At 42.7% G+C, this 25,582-nt stretch overlaps 1 protein-coding gene across 7 annotated transcripts in view; it reads left to right on the plus strand.

The window, feature by feature from the left end:
• Positions 1-25,582, plus strand: part of Vps8 (VPS8 subunit of CORVET complex) — a 223,185-nt gene that overhangs the window by 35,423 nt on the left and 162,180 nt on the right. For all 7 annotated transcript variants that reach the window (XM_028781270.1, XM_028781266.1, XM_028781267.1 and 4 more), the window contains 13 exons: positions 4,343-4,467; positions 5,539-5,625; positions 8,001-8,068; positions 9,380-9,533; positions 9,619-9,678; positions 11,773-11,880; positions 15,299-15,379; positions 17,243-17,413; positions 21,612-21,686; positions 23,506-23,541; positions 24,517-24,607; positions 24,874-24,920; positions 25,415-25,504. In XM_028781270.1, coding sequence (XP_028637103.1) covers positions 4,343-4,467; positions 5,539-5,625; positions 8,001-8,068; positions 9,380-9,533; positions 9,619-9,678; positions 11,773-11,880; positions 15,299-15,379; positions 17,243-17,413; positions 21,612-21,686; positions 23,506-23,541; positions 24,517-24,607; positions 24,874-24,920; positions 25,415-25,504 — 1,193 coding nt within the window. The remainder of the gene's footprint in view (positions 1-4,342; positions 4,468-5,538; positions 5,626-8,000; positions 8,069-9,379; positions 9,534-9,618; positions 9,679-11,772; positions 11,881-15,298; positions 15,380-17,242; positions 17,414-21,611; positions 21,687-23,505; positions 23,542-24,516; positions 24,608-24,873; positions 24,921-25,414; positions 25,505-25,582) is intronic.

Consider the following 25,582-nt stretch of genomic DNA (forward strand, 5'->3'; position numbering starts at 1 on the left):
TCCCTGCTCACCAGTAAGGGTGAACTTACCTCCCTGCTCACCAGTAAGGGTAGACTTACCTCCCTGCTCACCAGTACATTTGATTACTTGTCACTAGTTTCTTTTCTCATTGTCTATGAGACTAATTTAAAAATTAGGGATGAAGATACAGAGGGTTGGCTTCATTTTGGTATATGGAAAGAAACATCCCTGAAGTATGTTCAGCTTTAGATTTTAAGCTATTGCTTGTGGCTTTTCATTGCTATTTTTCATGTTATAGTTAAGCCTGGCATGAGATCCGCCCTAAACAAAGTGTGCTTTGAGCATTAACCAAATGCTTGGTGTCAGGAGTGCGTCAGATTTTGAATCTTCTTGATTTTGGAATATTTGTGTAGACTTCACAGGCTGAACATCCCTAATTTAAAACTCTAAAATTCAGAATTCTCCAGAATTGAAAGTGTTGGAAAGTCTTGTCTGATGCTCAGAAAGGATTGGATTTTCAGGTACTTCAGACTTTGGTTTGAGTAGAACAAGTTGGCCATGAATTTGTGGCAGTTTTGCCTGGGCCTCCTGTGTTGGAATTATAGACATGGCTCACCATGCTCAGCTAGTGTGTTTTTTTGTGATTCTAGACTTAGAGTCCTCTTAAATTAATTTGTGAGCTATATTATTGTTTCTGGTAATAATTCCTACATTTGTGTCACATGATAATTATCAGATTATTCATATCCAACTACAAAGAGTGTGTGTCTGTGTGTATTGGGGGGGGTGATGGTCACCTACTGATAACATCAACATTGTTCTAAAATACTATGTTGACAGTGTTAACCAGACATAGTTTATGCTTCTGCCTAAAGTAGGTGTACTATGAGTTGAGTGCATTCTTGGTGCTCTGCGAGAAGGAGGAGGCTCCAGGGTGCACGGAGAGTAGAGCTAGCTTTCCCGGGCAGTGTGCACCCCCACTCTTCTGTGTACATGCTTTTATTCCTTCACTGTGACTGCAAGCTGTCACTGTTGTAACCAGGATGTATGTGATTTCAGCCCACTAACCCTCCCCACCTCCGTGCAGATTTATCTCGAGTACAGAATGTTTAGCCCTTGTGATTGGAGAACCCCACTCTTCTTCCTACTTCTGGAGTTAGACCAGTTACACATAGCAAGCTTAGCATACTCTAACAATAGAATGTATAAATAAAAAAAAAATTGAAAGGTAGCTTCATGGAGTCAAAGTAGATTGGATTTTGTATGTAGTCGGTCTCTTGTCTCCATCTTTGCTACCTTAAAAATATTGTGTATAAATATAACCTTAGATTAGTTTTCATTGTAAAGCCAGTCATATTTTGGAGGCATTGAGCTGGTCGTTTGTGTAAATTATTTGACTTTAATGGTCTGTTTTCTCCATGAAGCCGTGAGGTGCAAGGCTAAGTGAAGGGAAGAGGCATCCTGAAACTGCCTGTAACTCTTTAGTAGAGGTGAAATTAACATCCAGGTTTTTCAGGCTTATCAGGAACGTTATAGAAACAAGATTAAAACATTAAAAAAAAAAACAAGGAAAAATTGAGAATCTATTCATCGACATGGACTATAGCATAGAAAGTTAGCATATGTTTCAGGAGTGACCAAGGTTGGTGATTTAGTTTCTTTGCTGTCTTGGCTAGCTTTTATTATGTGGGAGCAGTAGGTAGGGAAGCATAGGTATTTACGGCTTTTCTTTAGACAGGTGTCATGTAGCCAAGGATGGTCTTGAGTTCCTGATCTTCCTCCCTCTGTTTCTGGGTGCTGGGGTCATAGGTGTGCATCATCACACCTGGCCATGTACAGGTTTTTACTGTACAAGCTGCATATGCCTCTCCTGTCTTCTTTTTTCCATTGCCAGTCTTGGAGTTTCCTTTTTCTTAAGTTGTATATTATCTATTTGATCGGATTTCTCAGTTTTCCTGTTCTCTGCCATGTAAGAACACTTAATTGAGGTTTGTGAAATCCAAAGCAACAGCATATCTGTTGGTGCTTCACAACTGTAGGGCTTGGATCCCAAAGCAGAGCTGCAGAGAGCCTCAGCCTGTGCTGTTTGGACACTCTGTGCCTAGAAGGTGGGCAGCCCAGACTTGGGGATTTCTCTGTCAGTTCTATGTCCGATTACTTTTAGCCCATGTCTTGCCCGTGCAAATTAGTAGTACGCATAGAATACCACTGCCCAGTCATGGTCAGTTTGTGACTCCTGTTGTGTGAATAGTCAGAGTTGTAGGCAGTTTCAGTAGAGAGAAAAAGAAAAGAAAAGAAAAAGAAGAAAAGAAAAAAGAAAAGAAAAAAATCATGTCCTAATTGGAGGCAAGAAACTGTAGAAAATGTTTTAATAATTAGGGTTAAATTAAAGATGGAACATTAGGGGGGTTAGTTTGGATGCATGTGTGAAAAACTGTATATAATCCTAGATGTGAAATACAGATAGATCTTTAAAAACATATCAGACCTTGTATATTTATGGGTTTATTGTTTCTGAATATTTACCTTGGGAGTTTGAAATCTAAAATTACTTACAAACGGTTGAGTGTTTTCTGTGTTCCAGATGTAGGACAACCATTAATCATCTCAGGCCTCCTTGACTGCGATTACAGACACAGAATTAATTATTATGAACACAAACTTATTTGTGTAGTGTAATTTTGGATGGGGCTAGAAGAGGACATCACATCCCTGGAACTGGCGTAGTTGATAGTTGTGAGCCATCCTGTGGGTGCTGGGACCCAAACCTGATTCCTCTGTAAGGGCATCAAGTGCTCTTAACTGCCCAGCCATCCTCCAGCCCCCATGAAATTGTATTATTCTGTTGTTTTCAAGTAGGTATAATTCTTGAGCACTGTACAAAATGAGCACTGCGTACAGCAATTGCATTTAATTGTTAGGTAATACCATTTAGTAAATAGTTAAATGTTTTCCTTAAAAAAAAAAAAACTTAAAAATAATTTTTCTAAGATAATTTAACTATTTACTCTAAAATTTTGCTTTCATTATTCAGTTCATTTGCTTGGTCAGCCCTTCCTATATGGATAACATAAATGTAAATTTTAATAAATTCTTTTCTTTTTAACTCTTTTTTAATAATTTTAACTGTTATTTTCTGCATGCTGGTGTTCTTGCCCACACATGCACAGTATGTATGTAGTACCTGTAGAGAACAGCAGAGAGTGTCATATCCCCTGGGACTGGACTTTCAGAGCTCCTTGTGGGTGCTGGGAACTGAACCTGGGTCCTCTGAAGTACAATTGGTGCTCTTAACCACTGAACCAAATTTTAAACTAATACATTTTGAATTTTGACTTTTTCAGAGGAAGTTTCTTTTGGGGCTGAGAGTAGCTCAGTGGGTCAGAATACTCCCTGTGTGAGCAAGAGAACCTAGCTCAAGTCCCTAGCACACATATAGAACATGTAGCTGACATGGCTGAGCCTGCCTCTGACAACATTTATGTGGGGTGGGGACAGGTGGATGCCAGGAACTTTCTGGACAGTCAGTCTGGGTGAACAGTGAATGTTAGGCTCAACGGTAGGCCCCAGCTAAGAAAACAAGGGGAAGAGGAAACTGAAAAGTTGTGTAACATCCTCCTGTGGCCCCTGCATAGACATATACAGGCATCTGCACCTCAGTCATAGACACAGACAGACATAGACAGATGTAGACAGACACAGACACACAGAGACACACAGAGATACAGACAGACAGACAGACATAGACAGATGTAGACAGACAACACACACATAGACATATATAGACACACACATATACACACAGACACACAAAGGTACACAGATACAGACACACAGAGATATACATATACATATATACACACAGACACAGACAAACACACATAGATGTCGACAGACAACATACACATGTAGACACACACACGCAAAAATATACAGATACAGAGACACAGACACACACACACACACACACACACACACACACACACACCCTCCTTCCCAATATCCTAACATCTTAGAAATAGCAAAAAGCTTTAGGATTGTAGGGTAAGGTAGCTTAGCGGTGGTTGGTTTATTTTTTTATTTTTTTTTTTTCTTTTTTGTTTTTGTTTTTCGAGACAGGGTTTCTCTGTGTATCCCTGGCTGTCCTGGAACTCACTCTGTAGACCAGGCTGGCCTCGAACTCAGAAATCCGCCTGCCTCTGCCTCCCGAGTGCTGGGATTAAAGGCGTGCGCCACCACCGCCCGGCTGGTGGTTGGTTTATTTAAGAGAGTATATTCTCTTATGGATTTCTGACTTGTCATCAACAAGTTTTGAATTATGTTTTCTTGTAGGTCTTTCGTACTGTTTTATCTTAGTATCTAACTCACTTCCCTTCTTCAGATCAGAATCAAGCACTGCGGCTCTGCCTGGGTAGCACCAGTGTCGGAGGGCAGTATGGAGCTATCTCTGCCCTCAGCATCAACAACGACTGCTCAAGACTTCTTTGTGGCTTTGCTAAAGGACAGGTAAGATGTACAGTTTCATTTACCCTCAGGGTGATGTTGAAATAAAATCTGAATCTTTTAGATCAGTACTTTGAAGAGCAAATACAGGTTATGTGTTGTGAAGTAATGCCCATGCCTGTTAGAGCCAACCTGAGGCTTGTTAGTGTGACCTTTGTCTTATGTAGATTTTAAAATAACTGTTACTGACTGAACTAGAATCCGTTGATAGTCTGTCTTAGAAGACAACTTTTATAAATATATCCTCTGATGGTAGTTTTACATAACTGTGGTTGCTTTCATTTAGTTTTTGATGAGTGTGTGTGTGTGTGTGTGTGTGTGTCTGTCTGTCTGTCTGTCCATGAGTGTGTTTGTGTGTAGAGTCTGAAGGACAGCCTTAGCATTAGCCTCAGTTATTCTAGAGCAGTGAGCCACAGGGATCTTCTTGTCTCTACTTCCTAGGGCTTGAATTACAAGCCATGCCGTAGCACCTAGCCCCTTTCCTGTGCTTTTTAAAATATTTTTATTTTAAAGTATATCTGTGCTTCCTGTGTGCATGCTGGGAAATGAATTCAGATCCGTCGTAAGAGAAATGGTGCTCTTCACTGCTGAGCTGTCTGTCTTGCTCCAACACTTGGTGTTTCCCTATGTGTTGTATGGATTGAACACAGGCTCTCATGGTTACAAAGCAAGTGTTTTACCAACTGAGCCACCTCCTGACCCTTGGTGGCCACTTTTAAATACACTCATATTACTACATTCCTGGGCAATAGCTTTAGCATTTTCTTCTTTGTGGTGATAGGTCATGGTTTCTCTCCCTGATCTTTGCGCCACAGCTGGTTTGATGTGATGCCTTTTGTACATTTTTAGTCCATGCTCAACAGGTTGACTTATCGGGAATAAGGCGGAAGGCCGGCAGTGAGGATGGAGAAAAGACACAGTGCTCTAATGTGGTCTCAGTTTGTGGGTGTGTTTAACCTGATGCCTTTCTGCCTGCAGTGTTTATAGATGAGGAATGGGTTATTTCAGCCAAAAGGCAGGATACGTAAGTCCAAAAGCAATACATTTGTTTTAAAGCCTTTGCTTGTCTTACAGATCACCATGTGGGATTTGGCCAGTGGAAAACTTCTCAGATCAATAACAGATGCTCATCCTCCAGGGACTGCAATCTTGCACATCAAGGTGACAGCTTCCCCTTCTTGTGTTAACTGTCTTTATTGCTAAGCCTCTGTAGCCACATTGAATATTTTGATAACAGAAACCCCTAAATTTATTTGACACGAAGTTGAATATTATTTGATGAACCCAATGAGATATTCTCTCAAGTTAAAAACCAGAGAAGGGCTAGTATGAACATATACAGCTTCAGGTTTAACTGAAGTCTAGCAGTAAAGAGTAAAAAGGCCAACTCAATTTGATCTCATAGTAGGAGTTTGGCAACAGAGAAGCAATACATTGCTAAAAACTCAAATGGAGATTTTAAATGGTCTCTTTAACTTGTTCAATTGGCCAAGATTTTATTGCTGAGGGGTGTACGGCTGCCCGTTGTTGGGCGGTGCCCGAGGCTTGAGGCACCCGCTGATGAAGAGCCAAGGCTTAGAGTGTATTTAGAAGTGAATCACTTGCTTTATTTTTTTCCAGGCCTCTAAAGGGAAAGCAGTAGGGCAGGAGAATTGTCTTTTTCTTTTTTACTCTCAGGCCTGAAAAGCATAAAGCTGACTTAGGTAACAGGCCTCATTTATAGTTCACATGAAGCCTGCCTTCTCATGCTGGCAGCCCATGTTCAGAAGCATAAAAGGTAAAGGACTATATCAAGGGGATTCTAAAACCAGCTTTCTAGATTTAATCATGTGCATACTTGGTTGCTTAGCTATGCAGTTCTCTTATCCACACACATGCTTTTTAAAGCCTGTAGCATCTGGAGTTTATAGATCTGCATCTAGGTTAGTTACAAAAGTCTTCTGACAGAACAGCGTTGAAGCGTTTAGTAATGATGGAAACAGCCAAGATGAGTCAGAGACTCCTCTCTCGGTGCATGAAGCAGTTTATCTCCATCTCTTCTTCTATAGCATGTGCCAACTTCTAATGGCATTGTTTGTCTGTGTATGTTTTATGTCTCTTAATAGATTAAGATCTTTGAAATCAGAATCTGTTTGTCACTTACTTTTGTGTTTTGTCTATAGTCACTGTTCAATAAATGTTTGCTTGAAGTAATAACCAGTCTTTTTGTAGGGGGAAAAAAAGAGATTATTGGGTAATACAATAAGAAACAAAAGAATTATAGGTGTATAAAAAAAGAGAGGGACACAGCTGAGATTAAAGTGCAGTTCCAGGAGCGTGTTTGGGAATGGTTTCAAAGTAGGCTTTGCAGACACTGCAGAGAGAGATGCACATGCTTTAGTGTAACTGGAGTCAAGGACTAACATCTACCTGCCTTTAAGTAACTAACTCAGCCTTCTCCAGACAGTCTGATATTATGGACAGCCCAGGCTTGGATCCTGTGTGTTAGTATAATGACACATATAATTCTACAAATGTGCCTTTCCTGTACTGGAACAGACATCTCACATACCTCGACAGACATGTGCTGCTCGCTCTGGCAGCTAGCTGCTCATCTAGGCTTTGGGAGCAAGGATGGGCACTTATTTGTCATGCTGGTGTGTGGGACCCAGGCAGTGCTCAACAGCCGCCTCCTGTATCTCAGCTATCTCTGAGTGAAAGTCTCCGGTTCCCTGTAAATGATACAAACTCCATCATTTCCTTTAAGCATCCAGTAGCACTTACCATAATGCACCTCCCTTAGAACTCTCTCACTGTGGAAGCCATTCATCTGAGCTTTGCAAGTTAGGTTACAATCATTCAGATAGATTCTTAAACATAGTCAGGCAGATACCCATTTAGGAAGAATTTATTGTAGATAAAGTGGCTGTACTCCTTGGCTGCTCAGAGCACTTACTCAAACAAGTTTATTTCCCAAAGACACCAAGAATCTTACTTGTGTCTGTCTTTATTAAAGTAATCAATGGCAGTGTATCTGCCTGTTCCTGCCCACTTACAGCAATTGTAACCTTAATGTAGGGACCAAGGCAGGAACACCAGGGTTTTTATCAACCGAAGATAGGGTTTTTTTCCTTTTATCCTGATGAAAGATTATTTTACTTTTTAAGATAGATATATTTATTGTGTGTGTATTGCAGGGAGGGACATGTGCTATGCTATGCCTGTGGACTTTGGGACAACTTGTGGGAGACCATTCTCTGCTTCTACCGTGGGAGCCTCAGAGATAGGTAGAACTCCTGTCACCAGGCCTGGTTGGGTACCTGTGCCCTCTGGGCCATCTCACCCCCTGTTTTGCTTTTAGAAAGGCTCAATTATTTAAAGATACTGAGTTAATATTAATGGAAGTAAGGACAATTTGTACACTTAGAGTGATGAACCAAATCTTGGTTATTTTAGGTACTGAGTGTGTATTTTTTTTTTTCAAAATTTGTAATTTTTCCCCTCATGATCTACGCTTGTCTGGTTGCTTTAAGAAACTAAAGTCCTTCTCTGTTTAGTTCACAGATGATCCAACTCTTGCGATTTGCAACGACAGCGGAGGATCTGTTTTTGAACTAACGTTTAAGTAAGAGACGAATGGACCTTTGTTGAAAAATGGAAAGATTAGCTGTTTAATGGTTTGAAATTGAGCATGGAGCAGTCTGGAAAGCCCAGGTGTTTGCAGATAGGTTCTGGCTCTGTTACAGTCATCTGGGGGGTGGTAAAGCATGTGGGAGTCTAGACCTGCTCTCCCTGATTTTATCTCAGGCCCAAACTGGGATTCTAGACTCTGACTCCCCTGGGGACTCTTCTGTGCTGTCAAGTTAGAATCTATTCTGGATAGTCACTAATTTAAGTTTAGGCTCCAAGCCCACTTGGTGATAACCGTAATGGCTAGGTACAAAAAGGGTTTTCTTGTCTTAGAATTGTCCTGTCTTAGTTGTTAAATAGGAGCAAAAATTGTCCTATCTACTTGGAAGAATATTTGTGAAGCTGAGGTTTAAAAAGTGTAGAATATAATATATAATGTGTATTTTGTTTCCATAAGTTCTCAAGGTTAATGTCTATATTTGCTTATGTTTTTTTTTTCATAGCTTCTTCTTCTTCTTTTTTTTTTTAGTTTTTCAAGACAAGGTTTCTCTGTGTAGCCCTGGCTGTCCTGGAACTCACTCTGTAGACCAGGCTGGCCTCAAACTCAGAAATCCGCCTGCCTCTGCCTCCCAAGTGCTGGGATTATTAAAGGTGTGCGCCACCACTGCCTGGCTTTTCATAGCTTCTTAAATACGAGGCACAAAGTAATTGCTGAGACAATATAGCTCATTTACCTGACTAATCTGCTCAGCATCTCCTGTTTCTAGATACCAGAGCTAGAGTTAGGAACCAGGAAGGTCCTGACTCTTAACAGAATAGTTGAGATGATTATAGGGAGACAGGAACAAACGGAAAAATAAATGGCATAACCTCAGTAGATGAACATGCGTGAGGAGACAGACCATTGTGCAGGCAAGTACTTGTGTGTACCTCAGGAAGGCTTCTGTAGAAAGTAATACCTGAGAGGAACCAGCTGCGAGATCAGAGTCAGCAAGTGAAGACTCCACTGGAAGAACTCCAGGCAGACTTATCCACACGAGGCCAGGGAGCGGGCACAAGCAGGCATGTGAAGAAGCCAGTGTGGCTGGCGTGTGACTGCCAGGATGACAGCGGTCAGAGAGGACTGAAGACACATGGCTCAAGAGTTGGGTTATATTTTCATACAGAGGCTGGTCTGTGCAATGTCCTTACTAGGAGAGTGGCAGATCCATCCCATGTAGTGAAAAGATGCTGCCGTCCTGTGGATCATGGAGCTGACAGAGGCTGCATTGTCTCTGAATCGATTGTGAATGTCTTATGTTTTCAGGAGAGTTATGGGCGTGAGAACGTGTGAGTCTAGGTGCTTGTTCAGCGGCTCCAAGGGCGAGGTCTGCTGCATTGAGCCCCTGCACTCCAAGCCCGAGTTGAAAGACCATCCCATCACACAGTTCTCACTGCTGGCCATGGCCTCTTTAACAAAGGTACGCGTGCTTAGAAGACAGCTCTGAGCTCCAGAGACTTTGAATAAATGAGAATGATGAGGATGATATGTGCTTTCTCCTCTAGATATTGGTCATTGGGTTGAAACCATCCCTGAAAGTGTGGATGACTTTCCCCTATGGACGGGTAAGCACCACTCTGTTTTGTTGGCTAAAGAAAGGAGCAAGTCAGGAGGATGGAGGGAGTGATCTGCAGGGAGAATTCTCTGCATTTGTCTAAAGATCTAGCTATGGAGTGGCAGCGAACTCCCAAAGGCAGTGGCTGCGAAAACTGAGCAGGATAAAGTGGCATTTAGGAGTCGTGCTAGGATGTACCTGGAGTCTTTAATGTTTGAAGCTTTTCTCTCATGAGCGGCATATTCAGCTTCTGTGTTTAACTTTGATTCTGTGGTCTCTGTATTGCTGTCCTGCTGATTTGCAGTTACACCTGCTTTCTCTCATGCATTTTCTTAGTTTCATTTACTGCTTAGTTTCATTTACTGTTTGAGGTCAGTGAGCCATCCTCCTGGGATGTAACTCTGATGGGCAGACTGGTGTATGCAATGCAGTGTCTTAGAACACTGAGTCAGCTGTGCTGAGGCAGGGTTATGCCCACTGTGTGCTGCTGGCACCCTGAATGGGCACACCCCACTGTAAAGTCACCATGGATTGATACTACGAATGCTTCCTATGGTTTCTGACTCTGACATCTGTCACTTTAGAAGATGTTATTCAGGGAATACAGATGGTTCTAAGGATTTTTGCTTCTGTGGATATGAGCGGCCACACATCATAGTCAGAAAAGTTTCCTTTTATACTGAACATGCACAGACATGTTTCCTTGTCATTACTTTCTAAATGAGGCAGCATAGCACGTGTTTGCATAATACTTACATTGAATTGTTAACTGTTCAAGAGACAATTTAAAGTACATGGTAAAATGTTCATAGGTTATATGCAGATATTTGCGACTAAATATAAGGAGTAAGCCTGGAGTAAATCCCTATGGATATCCCAGCTTCCCTTTTCTTTCATTCTTGATACTGTTTGTAGGAGAGTTGGCATCTTCTTTGGAAGGAGATAAAGCCTATTGTTTTAGTTGCTTTTGTATTACTGTGAAGAGACACCATGACCAAGGTAACTTAGAAAGCATTTAATTGTGGCCTTGCTTACAGTTTCAGAAAGTAGTTCATGACCATCATGTGGGATGTATGGCTGAAGACAGGCAGGCATAGTGCAGAAGCAATAGGTGAGGTTTTTATGTCTCATCATAAGTTGGAGGCAGAGAGAGACAGAGACAGAGGAGAGAGACTGGATCAGCATGAGCTTTCAAAACCTCTAATTCCTCCTCCAGTGACACACCTCTTCCAACAAGGCCACACCTACTAATCCTTCCCAATCCTTTTCACTAAGTGAAGACCAGGCAGTCAGATATAAGAACCTGGAATGAGGGTGCAATTCTCGTTCTGAAACAGCCATGAAGAATGAAGACACAGAGCTGTGGCTAGGTAGCAGCAGCCAAGATACTGAGGGAAGTAGCTCTTGTTTCCTTGTTGTGGTGCTGTTGTATTTCAGCACAAGAGGCAGGTCTGTCTTTCCAGATGGCAGACTGATAGAGATTATCATACTTCTTAGGTCAGCCTCATTGACTCCTTGAGGTTTTTATCATAATGTTTGCATCTTTTTGTATGTTTTATTGATGTTTTCATTCATGGACATTTCCAAACAGATGTTGAAAGAACTTTAATGAAATCCTAGTATTCCTGCCATCTGACTTGTACAACTATCATTTTACTGCATTCTCTTTATTGCATATCTGTGTATCTACCCATCTTTCTACTCAGTAAGATATTTTAGTTTTTTGATAGATTTCAGAGTAAAATGCAGAAACTAGCATCTCTGCCTCGGACACTAGCATGTATATAATTATCTAGAGTTTCTTATTTGTTTAGGTTTTGTTGGTATAAATTTATATATAATATACAAATCTTGAGTGTATATTTGTTGAAGTTGAAGAGATGCATGTACTTTTATAACCAAACTTCAGCCAAGATAAAAATCATGACCCTCAACCCAGACCCTTCCCTGTAACTGTCCCCCCAGTCCCTGCTCATTGGAAATCTTGTGGGGAATCGGGGAAGTTTTACAGAGAGATAGAGTTAGATGATATTTTTAAACAGAGTTTTTACTTTGTCCTGCTTGTCAACTGCAGTGAATGCTTCCCCATCTTTTCTTTTATCAGATGGATCCTTCTAGTGTTCCGTTGCTGGCCTGGCACTTCGTGGCAGTGAATAACTGTGTGAATCCCATGCTTGCCTTCTGCAGAGGCGATATGGTTCACTTTCTCCTGGTAAGCCGCAGTGGGGTGGTGGGGTGAAGTAAAGCTTCATAAAAATATTTTCCCCTAGAGTCGCTGGTAATTTAATGTTGTGTCAAAACAAAACCAACCAACCAACCAACCAAACAAACCCCGACTCCAAAGACTGTCACTTGTCTTTGGAGAGAGAGACTGGGGCCTGTTTACTTGTATTTAAGGCTTTAATGTTAAAAAATGCAAAAGCTTGACCTCTCTTGGCTCCTTAGTCCTCAGGGTTCATTCCTTGGTTTGTCTGTTTGTGTGAAGTGTGCATGTATGTTTGAGAACATGCCTGTAGTAATGTAGTCTGTATATGTCTGTGTATTTATTTGTTAGAGAGCAAGTACCATTTACACAGGAAGCCAATGAAGGAAGTAGAACACATTCTTTTACACAGCTTATGTGCTGTTTGAAGGGCAAAACCAGCGAGTTACTGCCGCAGAGAATGGGTCAAGTGCTGAACTGGTGAGAACTAACGTTGTTAATGAGAGCTCGTAGAATCACAGTGTTCAGAGAGGTTTGTAAGATTTTCAAGCTCAAAGGGGAAGGCAGTGAACTTCAGTTACAGCGGAAGCATGTGTCTGTAACACACTGGATGTCTTACTCAGTGAGGCCAGTACACCACCGTGCATATCTCTTCTCCAGGCAGAAACCTTCCAGGTCCTTTTCCCCTTCAGACCGCTCTATCATGGTGCCCCACCCCCACCCCATGCACTCTGTCACGGGCTGGTGTGCTCTCCCGTATTGTCTTCACACCCATCTTTTTGACCCCTTCATGGCTGATCGCCTCCCCAGGATAAACCACACATGCGTTTGCCCTAGATTGCGCATGGTTTCACAGCTAGTCTCGTCACACACAGACACGGGTCAGCAAAGCTCTGTGCTTCCCACTTATCCTGCTCGTAGTCAGTGCTGCCTTCTCTGCCTCCTGAACTGGCTCTGCACTCTTTGGACCTGTCATGATAGCGAGCTCACATAAACAATCGCCTAACCCTCTCTTCCTCACTAAGCTGAGAGAACTGAGCCTAGAGGCTGACCTCCTGTTTCACTAGCATGGGGGCAGCACCTATATATAAAGGGTGGTCTGTAGCCGTTCTTAGGGAGAGTGTGGAATTGAATCTGTGGGTGGATTTAGATTAGAGTCAGGGAAACTTAGGACCCATGGTCCACATATGCATTTTGGTGAGTAAATTTTTAGTCAAATATAGTCATGCTCATTCATTTATATTTTAATTTTTTTTTTTTTTTGAGACAAACTCTCATGTATAACCCAGGCTGTTCTCAAATTCATGCTGTAGTCAAGGCTGGCCTTTGACTCCTGATTCTCCTGCCTTTCCTTCTCAGGTGTGAGGACTGTAGGCATGCAGCACCATGCTCAGCTTACATGTTATGTGTGGCTGCTTTTTCACTGCAGTGGTGGAGTTAAGTAGGCCTGATAGCCTGTGCAGCCTGCAAGGGCTGAAGTATTACAGACAGGTCTGCCAGTCCTTGACGCGGCCTCCCTAATCTACGTATGAGTGCTTGGGTTGGCAATGGGCAGATGTTATAGGTTCCTAGGTAAATAAAGCAGTAAAGATGTAATTCCATGTCATTTCAGTCTGGAAGTGGCACAAATAATAGATTACAGAAGGAAGGGAGTTGTGCCCTTGTACTGAAGCCTGTGTGATGTCCTTAAGCAAGTACATTTGAAAAGAAAGGCAAGCCTCTCATCACCCAGGGCCTAGGAACAGAAGATACCAAGCAGAGGCCACTACATGGTAGAGTCAGGAAAACATTCAGAAAAACCTCTAGTGTAGAAAATGATTCAGATCCCAGCATGCTGAGTTAGAAATGAAAGTGGGACTCTCAAGTGTTTCATGAGGGTGCCAGCAAGCAGACAGCGGGGTGAAGAGCAGATGCACATTTCAGGACAGAGAAGGTAAAAGGACTGCAGACCTGAAGAGCATCACGTGTTAACTGTTAGCCAGCGCAGTCGCTGTGGCCCTCGATGTGTAGAGACAGATCATCTGGGTTCACATCTCAGGTGTTGTGGTCCTTGGGTCAGTTGGCCTGTGGCCTTTGCCTTGTGGGTGGGAAGGTACTGGTACTGCATCATAGTGGGTGCCACCTCATGGCAACTATGGGGACAGGACAGAGAGAGAGAGGGGGGGGGAGGGAGAGAGGGAATGAATGAATATGAATGAATGAATATGAACACACCTATAGTGACGACTTCCGTCCAGGAACCACTATGTCTTGAAGATGCTACCTACTCCCCCCCACCCACTTCCTCCCCGATGCCCCCTCCAGCCCTAAGTAATGTCACAGGCCAGTAACTAAGTCTTTAACACATGAGGCTTTAGTGAAGACAACTAAACCAAAGCACTGGTTTTTCTGGGCACTCATGAAAGCCAGAGGAAAAAAGGCAAATGGGACGGTGGTTCTTGTAAAGGCAGTAGAAGGGAGGAGAAGGGCAGAAGGGTGTCCCTCGGAGGAGCCTTTGCGACAGTGTCAGTTCTGGGGCAGTACAGAGTTAGAAGACGATCACGGAAGGCAGGCTGGGGAGTCAAACACTGGACACGGAGTGGTTTGCCAGGTCCTTGTCAGTTGTCTGATTGGCAGTGGAATGGGAATTAGCAGTTCTTCATAAAGAACTGGGTTTCTAGAAGAGCAAAGTTGTGCAGCCATGGTGCTCGGCTGTGAGGAGAAGGGTGTGGCTAATTAATGTCTGTGAGAAGCAAACTCAGGGACGTCTGTTTAGGAATGTTTTTGTTTTCGAAGTCAGAAATATGTTTGAGAGCAAATGAAGGAAGTAGATCTTTTAAAGGAGCATTGAATATGCTAGAAAGGGAGAAAAGACATTAAATATGTTGGGGACAGGGTCAGGATAGAGTTTCTTGGAGGAGGACTGTAGAAAACCTCTGGGAGTAGGTGGTGCTGGCATCCATCTTCCAGTTAATGAGGCCCTTTATACCTGCGGCACATAAAGCACAGCTTGGTGCCACAGATGGGAAGCCGAAAAGGAAGTGACACCCTCCGCATGGCTACAGCTGTGCAGCTGAACCTGTGGCCAGAGCTCACATGCTCACAGGCACGTGACAGTGAAGGGGGTCAGCACGCCAAGAGATGGGACTAGAGGGGTGGAAAGGAACTGAGTCTTAGAAGAAAAAAATCTGCTGTAGTAAGAACACGAAAATATAAACTGAAGTGAATGTTAGCACCTCAGGTGCCAGGTGAACCTATTGCTGCTACCTTCTCAACTGGAGATCATGTGGCGGTTGATGTTTTTTTCACTTACATAATAATTTCTCTAACAATATTTTCAGCTTATCTATACTAAATGAGAATCATATTGTAGGTGGAGTACAAATATTTGAAAAAAATTCTTTCAAATAATATTTGATATCTGGGCTGTCTTCATTTTCATCATCAGGTTAAGAGAGATGAGTCGGGCGCAATACACGTCACCAAACAAAAGCACCTTCACCTGTACTACGATCTGATCAACTTCACAGTGAGTATCACTTAAACCATATCCCTGTTAATTTCATTCAGGGCACATGTCAGTGCGTACACCCAGAATGAAGTGCTGGGCTGAAGTGTGAAGTCTGACTTGGCTTTGGTGCCAGGTCCTTACTTACTTTACTGCCTTTTGCCCAGTTGACAAAGTCCTGCTGAGCACTGGCAGGGAAGGGTAGAGTTTTCCTGAATACCCCAAGGGGGAGCTGGGGTTCAGAGCCCAGGTCTCTTCAGTGGTTACACTGTGTTGTATGTGGACATGTGTGTGCTTTTTTAGTTTCTCCTAAAGGGTTTAGTGTGTTACTGTTCTTTTCTTGTGACAAAAGACATTGCTAAGTTTTTTCTCTACCTTATCTCTTAGTCCTCAGGTGTCTTGGTTTAAAATGAGACTTCTTCTGATTCAGACTTTATGTTTTCTTCTTCAGTAGTGATTCATTTTATCCAGTAAAAAGTCTGAAAAATTTTTCCTTTTATAACATAATATTTTAGGATAAATGTAGTTGTTATAGTCAGATTTTAAGAAGTAATATATGATGCAAAAACTTAGTTGTATGACTCATTTTTCAGTGTCTTCCTAAGTTACTTCCGTTGGCCCAGAACTTCTGGCCTCAAATATTTCTCCTGCTTCAACTTCTCATAAGAGTGTACCACCATGCCTGGCCCACACTGCTCTTTTAAACTCAGTCACACTGTATTGACTTAGAAATATAGGTTGGACAGCATGTCATAGTTACCTTTCTATTGCTATAATAAAGCATTATGACCAATACTTTGGACTGTAGAAAGCCTTTGGGAGTAGGTGATGCTGGCATTTAGCGAAAGAAGCATTTAGTGAGGACTTACAGTTTCAGAGAGTGGGTCTTTACTGTCCTGGTGGGAAGCATGGCAGCAGGGAGGCAGGCTTGGTGCTGGAGCATTAGCTGAGAGCTCACACTTAATCCACAAGTTGGAGGCAGAGAGATAGCTACTTGGTAATACTGTGGGATTTTAAAACCTCAAAGCCCACCCCCAGTGACACAACTCCTCTAACAAGGTCATACCTCCTAATCCTTCCCACCAATTGGCCAAGCATTCAAATATATAAGCATATGGGAGCCATTCTCATTCAAACTACTACACATCTGTAATCCAAAATTACAAAAGTGCAAGTGCTCCAGAGTTTAAAACTTTGTGAGGACCAACATGGGAGCACAATTAGAAAATTCCACACTTGACATTGTGTAATGAATTGTAATTAAAATGCAGGTGCACAGAAATGCTGTGTGAATTAGTCAGAGTTTTCTAGAGAAACTGATAGAATTTGTTTGTCTGTTTGTTTGTTTAAAGGGTATTTGTTAGAGTGGCTTACAGGACATAGTGCAGCTAGTCCAACAATGGCTATTTACCAACAGAGAACCCAATAATCCAGTAGTTGTTCAGTTTATGAGGCTGGATGTTTCAACTGGTCTTCTTTTAAAATATATATTATTTCAGTGCCAAGAGTGCCATCTGGGTTTATGAGGTCTAACTTACTGTTTTGCTTTACTAATATAAAAGGTTGAAAAGTTCGTTATTGGACTAAAGTCATTTGTGCCAATAAGTCCTTAAAAAAAAATCTTGCAAAAAATGCAACATTCTGCAATATATTAGAGTTCTTAGTCAGCCCTCCCTTATTGGAGCAGAGTATCATCTGACATGGTGACACTTAGTACTGTTTTCTGTCACCATCTCAGAGCTGCTTTTACTGTGCCTCTGTTGATGTTTAAGTTATTGGAAGCATAAGGTCCTTGGTGTCTCATGTGGGATGGCCAAGCCCACTTTTGTCATGGAAGGTCTGGACTGGCCCTGACTTTCACTCTGTTATGTGCTTGAATTGCAGTGGATAAACTCACGCACGGTTGTGCTTTTAGACAGCGTGGAGAAGCTGCATGTGATTGATCGGCAGACGCAGGAGGAACTGGAGACAATGGAGATCTCAGAAGTCCAGCTGGTCTACAACAGCAGCCACTTCAAGTCACTGGCCACGGGAGGAAACGTTAGCCAGGCCCTGGTGAGTGCTACCTTCACCAGCATTGATCTCCCCACAGTGGAGTTTGGGTTTTTGTTTGTTTGTTTGTTTGTTTTGTTTTGTTTTGTTTTCTGTCTTTTTGTTTTGTTTTGTTGTTGTTCTTTTAACCACTATGTTGTTTAAAAATAAGACTACTAAGGTTTTTCTGCCTTGGTGTGTTGAAGTGGGTATTGATGTGTTTATAAGGATTCAGGATTATCCCAAACAGTAATTCATGTTACTTAATAATAAGGAATATGCCGGAGAGATGGCTCAGGGGTTAGGAGCACTTTCAGAGGACCTGAGTTCAATTCCCAACACCCATTTGTGAGCTAACAGCTGGTCTGTAACTCTAGTTTCGGGGGAATCCCATGCCCTCTTCTGGATACCACAGGTACTGCATGCATGTGGTGCACAGACACAACATGGAGGCAGAAGATCCATAATACATGAAATAAATCTGGAAAAAAAAAAAAAAACTCCAAAGAAGTTTCCATTTCTATATGTAAGAGGAAAAATGAAGCAATTTTTGTGAGAGGGAATTTGTAAAATTGAAGTATTTTAGGAATTGAGCTGGTGACAATACGCCCAGTAGTGTTAAGGGAAAAACAACTGGAGACTGGTAGCCTACAAGGCTTTGGAAGCCTTTGAGGGTATACCAGGAGCTTGAGCAGGCGCAGCAGCTTGGGGCATTAAAAGGCAGAGATGGCTGTCTTTTAAAGAGCTGCTTTAGGAACTGAGAGAGGAACAGAGAGGATGAGGACATGGCTTATATTGGTGTTAATGTTACTGTGAGCAGGCAGCTACGGTAATGGTTTGAGCAATTTATGTAAGTAGGGTGTAGCTTAGCACTGTGAGTTCCTGATCGCCTGTTTCCTAAGCCATTCATCTTTAACTAGGACAGTGGACTGCTGTGGGATATCTCGGAGACTTCTTCTAAAAAACAGTAGTAACAATCATATTTAGTGGGTGTCAACAACACAGTCTGTAGATTTTGCTTCAGTCTTTCCCCTGTTTATAACTTCAGAGTGTGAAATATACGTGAAGGCTGCTTAGCCACACAATGTAAAAACAGTAAGAGATGGTCATGCAGTCAAGGTAATAGCAGCCAGTGTCTCAGACGCAGGCATTTCCTGGGGTGAGGTAGCTTTAGGGGCTGGAGAGATGGCTCAGTGACTAAGAGCACTGGCTGCTCTGGTAGCAGACTTGGGTTTGAGTCCCAGCACCCACAGAGTGACTCACAAACACACATAATTCTACTTGTAGAGGATCCGGTGCTCTTCTGGATGCCTTGGGCAACAGACATACACACGATGCACATTCATAGATGCAGGCAAAGCATTCTCACACACAGATGAAGTAAAGGAGTCTTACAAAGACTACTATTACACTTTAAACTTGCACTTTTAGCCAAGACAGAGAATAGGGAATTATGTTTACTTTCCTGCTTAAAATACTAAACAACAGCAAACCAAAACCCCAAAAAAAAAAAAACCACCACAAGTAATAATAGTTAGGAACAAAACCAACAGTTCTTAAGACCCTGGACATCAGTAACGATGGATGACAAATCCTACACCAAGCAGGGAACAAGTGATAGGAGCTTGTTCAGTTTTTGTCTCCAGTCCTCTGGTTTTCTGGCTTGTGGCATAGGGAACAGGAACACAGTTAAACCTGGTGGACTCGTTCACTGAGGAACAGACTGAGGGACTAGGAAAGGAAGGGTGGTGCATGTTTGTGGATGGGGCTGGGAAAGTCTTCTGTTGATAGCTGCTCACAGGTGTAAGGACACTGCCCCAGGACAGGGGAGGAGCCAGTGGAAAGACTTAAAGGGAATTATGTCCAGTGCTCCCCAGAGCATACCTTCTGCTTATTGAGACATCTAGAGTGACCAGTTTCATGAGTCCCCAGGCACTGGCCAGAGACCAGCATTGCACCTCAGTAGTGGAGTTTGAAACAGAACGTGCTATGCTGGTAAATACAATCTTAATAAAATCAGGATGAGAAGGAATCAGACTGGTGATGGAGGTACAGCTTGGGGGCTCAATGCTTACCCAGCACCTCTGAGGCCTGGGCCCAATCTCTAGAATTGCTTGTTATATAAGCAAGCAAGAGACCAGAAGCAGAGCAAGACACAAGAATATCAACATGGAAATTTCTAAGCACCACCGAAGTTAAACTCAAAGTTTGTGTTTGAATAGAAATCACTTGATATTCAAAGAGGGAGAAAAGTACAGTTTGGAAAGGGGGAAAAAATCAGTCAAAACCAGGCCAGACCTTAATCAGGTTTGAGTAGCAGACAAGGGTATAACAGTTCCCCCTTTTGTTTTATATTATTTTTTTAAAGTTAGCATAACAATGATGGTTTCATCATGGTTTCACACATAGATGTTGCTATACTTCTCTTTCATTCCTCATGTCTGTCCCTCTCCCTCTCTCGGGCACGTTACCTTCAGAGTTCATGTTACACGGGGTCCTTTATCTTCTACCTCCCTAGGATCTCTTCCTATCCTCACATAATCCCCTTTCTAGTTTTCTGACTTAGGAGCACACATAAATACATACACATATACACACACACACACACACACAATTATACACACACATGATTAAATTTAGGTTCTGCATATGAGAGAAACTGTAACTCTGGTCCTTCTGAGTCTGATTTTTCTGACTTAACTTGATGATTTCCATTTGGACCCATTTTTCTGCAAGTGCTGTGATTACATCTTCCTTTATGGCTGCATAAAATTTCCTGTGTATGGACCACATTTTCTTTACCCATTCACCTGTTGAAGGATACTGAGGCTGGCTCTATCTTCTGACAACTGTCAGTATTTGACAACAAACATGAATGTACAAGTCTCTATTGTGTATACATTAGCATAAATACAATCCAAGTGTTCATAAAGTTAAATGAAGACAAGGAAGATAGTTTAAACAATGAAAATCACATAGCTAGTAGTGACTACTGCTGTGCTTGAGAGGACAGAGCTGCTAGAAGAGATTGATGGCTGTTTAGAGATTGTAGAATGAAGGGTGAATGAATTTGATAGAGAATGAGATTTCCTGGAGAAACCTGGGGTGCCAGCATGAGGATGTGCAGAACAATGTGCTGCCACATGGTCCACTTGGAGCAAGCCAGTAATAAAGATTGCCAGGTAAAAACTGGCCAAAAAACATTGTGGCTTCTTCTGCAGCAGTTTTGGGGTCTGTGAGCCTTAGGAGATCCTCCTGATTGGCATTTCCTATCAGGTGATACTGTGCGGCCATATGCAATGGCATCAGCTCCCTGCTGCTTCCTGGGGACACAGCTGTATATCATATATCGTGAGATCTGTGTTAAAGGAGCTAGAAACTGTCTCCATTTCAAGAAAGCAGTAGGTGGATCAGAAGTCGGCTGTCCATTCTGGAAGACGGAGCCCCTAGTTCTCCATGAGGACTACCTTCCGTAGTACCAGGAGGTCCTATCAAAACAGGGGAAAGCATTCCATAGCCTTCCCCAGCTATGACATCTATGAACCATAACAGTGACCAGCACGACAACATATCCCCAAAAGTGTAATAGTGGCACTCATAGAGGGTGGTAACCAAGAGCTGTCCAGTTTGATGTAAGACGCACTCAATAAGCAGGAAGTCACGCCTGGCACTGACAGTCTACTATTCTGCGTTACTTTCCCTTTTCTTCTTGTGTTTTGTTGGTCATTGCAAAGAACTTGGCAGTATCGTTTCAACCATCTTCATTTTCTGCCAAAAGTAGTACTGCCTGTCACTCAGCAAGCAGCAGGTTGCAGTGGTCTGCAGTGAGAATTGCAAGTTAGCATATTTCCTTCCTTTTCCACATTATTCTGAGAACGTAAAAAGCTCTTTATAGAAGTGGGGAATGACTTTTTGAACTTTGTCTTTTCAGTCCCTTCCATTGGCAGTCAAGCAACAGATTTTTTCTTACTTGCTTATAGGTTAAAACTATATTGACTTGAAGTGTATCTACATTCAGCATTCTTGTAGAACTTGGTTTATTATTTGTGTGTGTGCAACAGTGTGTATAGGTAGAGGTCAGTTCTCTTCTTCACCCCTTCACAGTACTGGACCTGGAATCCGGTCATCAGGCTTGTGCCTGAGCCTCTCACAGTCCCTGCAGTTGACATTCTTAATGAAACTTCTAGCCTGCGTAACTTTAGCATGTTTGTTTATTTTATAGGCTTTGGTTGGAGAGAAGGCTTGCTATCAATCCATCAGTAGCTATGGAGGACAGATCTTCTACCTGGGAACAAAGGTAAGGTCTTTTCACTCCACTGTGAGTGTCATCAGGATAGCTGAGGAAGGTAGATGCTCACAAAGAACAGTGCTTTTGCAGATTCTGATCAGCGTTGGCCCAAATCTTATAATAGTCATATAGCCAAGGATTCTGTTATTTAGCCTTTTCTTTTTCTCTTAGGATCTAATTTTTCTTTGTTTTTTTTTTCAAGACAAGGTTTCTCTGTGTAGCCCTGGCTGTCCTGGAACTCACTCTGCAGACCAGGCTGGCCTCGAACTCAGAAATCCGCCTGCCTCTGCCTCCCAAGTGCTGGGATTAAAGGCATGCGCCACCACCGCCCGGCAAGATCTAATTTTTCTTAGGTTCAGGAGCTAATAAGAGACGTTTTTCTTGATTCAGGGATATACATTTATAGTCTTTCTTAACATTTGCTTTAATAACAAAGTATCTAGGTTTTTTCAATTAGAATTTTTATGTTATGCTTTGATCAGCATATACATTGCAAAGTGATTATCATAAGCTAATGAAGTATCCATCACCTTCTTCAGTTATCATTTGTGTGGGGCATTGTGGGGAAAATTTAAAAAGGCCGCCACAGCGGCACAAGCCCTGGAGGGGCTTCCGCTGCCGTGGCGGGTCCCACATTAAGGAAGAAGTCCTATGGTTCTAGCGGCCTGGAGGCCTTGGCGGCGACAGGCCCCAGTAACACGAGGAAGTCCTTGGTTCCAAAAAGGTTTATTGTCATGGCGGATAATAGATGGATCTAGGCGTACCCCCCAAAAACTCAGGGCAGTCCCAAGTTATATAGGGAGGGAGAAAGGGGGAAGATTGGGGGAGGATCTGGGGGAGGCATGTTTAATTTGCCCTGCCCTCTGGCCTTCATTAGTATGTAAATCCCTAGGGCCTGAGGCCTATAGCCTGGCCTATGTGACTCTATGGAGATGTGACTGCTTTTCAGGATCCTGGATGATGGGGGGGACCGAACTCCTGCCGGTTCTCGCGCAGAATTCCACGCAGCAGAGTCTGCAGAGTCTTGGGGTTCTAGGCACCTGCTCAACCATGACCCAGGATACCCTTACGCAGTCCCACAGGGCATGAGGATGCTTAAGACCAGTATCCTCAGCAAATTTGAAGATGATATCTAGGTTCATTTCCTGTTACTGTGATAAATGCCCTGGCAAAAGCAACTTAAGAAAGAAAAGGTTTATTTTAGCTCAGTTCGTGGTACACATCATGGCAGAGAGGTCAGGGCAGCTGGAGCTTGAAGCAACTGTTCACAATCAGATAAGAGAGAGAATGAATGCACACTCCTGGTCCTTTTCTCATTTATATAGTTTACGATCCCAAGCACCATTAGATGGGCCTTCCCACTTCAGTGAATGTCATCAAGATCCTCCTGCAGACATGCCCAGAGGCCCATCTCACATGCTGGCAATTGATAATAGACAGTACACCCAGGAAGGACCAAATTATGCATACTTGTTAGAGAATTAAAATGATGTTTAGATTAGATCAGCTTAAGGTATATTAAAGTGCATTCAGGTATTTGGCTTAGAATGATTGCCATTAGAACAATTTATTTTTCAACATAAAATGGACAATTTTCTTCATTATTGCCACGTTGGTGCAGGTGAGCCTGGACTGTGTCCTCTGAGTGTGTGTTTCTTTACTCTTCAGCGAGGGTACTTGAGGATTCTTTAGTAAGCTCCAGGATGTGTCCATCTGAGATGTGCAGTGTGTTTGCTAGGGATCGGAACTGAGACGTGCGGCTGGAGCAGCTGGGCCTCCTAAGGAATCTGCTAACTAACGGTTATCTTCATTTCCTCCTGTTCTCTAGTCTGTGTACGTGATGATGCTGCGGAGCTGGAGGGAGGTGAGTGAGCGGATGGGGACCGTTGAGTGGGAACCGAAGTGGCAGCGGCGTCAGGTGCTTTGCAGATCTTAATCTCAGAAGACTACATAAAAGCCATTTTAGCTGTTAGGCACTTGATTTGCTAAAACTGATTATATCAGAAGTGGGCTTGGCACCACTGTGACTGTTCTGCTGTCAGAGTGTGGCATGAAGCAGACATTTGGAAGGGGCAGCTGTTTGGTATAGTAATGCCCCATTTATAAGTGATAATCTGTCATTTTAAGTTATTAAAACAAATTAGTGTAAAAAAAAAAAGAATTGAGTTTGAGTCTATCCAAGATAACAGTGGCCTCATCAAGAGCTCACTCCCATTTGAGATAATCAAAGACAGACAGTCTGCAGCTTGTGTGAGAGCTCATGGCTTGAAAATGCTACCTACCCCATTTCACCATCCTTGTGTTTAAATTCTAGTCTCAAGCTCTCTTTATAACTCAGAAGAGCTATGTCTAGGCTCTGTGAAGGAGGAACAATAAAATTAAGAGCAGCCCCAACTTTTAAAGATAATTATACATTTAGAAATACCAGACAACACTTCCATGCATTGACCAGAATTTTGTCGTATTGCCCCAGAAGTTACAAGGGAATCTTAGAAATTGCATTGAGCTGTTGTATTGCTGTCCCTAGGGAGCTTGGAGCTTGCTATTAAGAAGGGGCAGATAGCTACTGTGCTAGCACCAGCCTTTTCTCCTGTGGTAATCCTGTTGTTCCCCTTTTAAGTGTAGGCTCTCCTGTCATCTACCATACAAGCCAATGAACACCACAGCGCCCAGTGATTTAGGAAGTGCTTTCCTTTGTCAAAGTTCTGCACTGAAATGTTGCACAATACTGTTGAAATACTGTACATTTCCAAGTAGCAATTCTGTGATGGTAGAATTGGAATTCTGATTGGTAGTTAGTCAGATAGATGGGTCTGTTGTGTCTTCTTACTCACTGTAGAGGATGGACCATCTCCTGAAACAGGACTGCCTCACGGAAGCTTTGGCCCTTGCGTGGTCTTTTCATGAAGGAAAGGCAAAAGCAGTCGTGGGTAAGTGACAAGCCACATCGTGGAATTGGAAGTGTTGCTGTGAAGAGCCTTTTCATAAGGGGGATCCATGTTGAGAAGGAGCGGGAAGCACACTGATGAGCTGTTAGTCTCTGGGTGTGAGACACTCCCGTTACCAGCACTCTGATATTGAGGCTTGTTGTAATTGTACGTGGTGTTAATGTGGGGCATGGAGGGAGACCAGAGCCAGTTTTCCCTTTGGAGCTGAGCGCTAACTTTGTTTCATGTTGGACTTTGTTTCTCTGAAGGGCTATCAGGAGATGTCAGCAAGAGGAAGGCTGTTGTTGCAGATCGGGTAAGCGTCTCAATGCTGGCTGCAGTGGTACAGTGCAGTTTTGCTTTTAATATTTGCAGCTATCTTTGGGGATGAGAAGTGGGTCAGGCTGTAGTTCCCAGATACAGTCTGCAGTGCCATGTAGTCTCACCATTGCCTCACCCGTGAAAGTAGGAAAGCAACAAAACAGTCGAGAGCACTGAGGAGAAGGGTTACACGGGGACCCAGGTTCACAGTGACATGTCCATCTTGTGTAGGGAAGAATTGCTGGGGCACTTTCTTCCGGGTTCTCATTTCCAGAACAATATAGGAGCAGTGTCTGGACCATTATAGACATTTCTAAGGAAAGATTAGCAAATTAACACTAGCCCTTCATCTGGGAGCATTGGGAAATAAAGCCACTGAAATCCCAGCTGGGATTCTAGTACAATGGAGTATGATTAACTGTTCATGTTAAATAGTGAACAAATGTAGCCATACTCTTTGAATCTGACACAAAGCCACTTTCCTTACAGATGGTAGAGATCCTGTTCCATTATGCAGACCGGGCTCTGAAAAAGTGCCCGGACCAGGGAAAAATCCAAGTGATGGAGCAGCACTTTCAGGTACATCTCTGTATGTGTGGCTCACGCACCAGCCACACACACCCTCGTGCCCCCATCTGTCTCTGTATGTGTGGCTCA

Source organism: Grammomys surdaster, unplaced genomic scaffold (assembly GCF_004785775.1).
Source record: "Grammomys surdaster isolate TR1022 unplaced genomic scaffold, NIH_TR_1.0 382, whole genome shotgun sequence".
NCBI lineage: Eukaryota > Metazoa > Chordata > Mammalia > Rodentia > Muridae > Grammomys > Grammomys surdaster.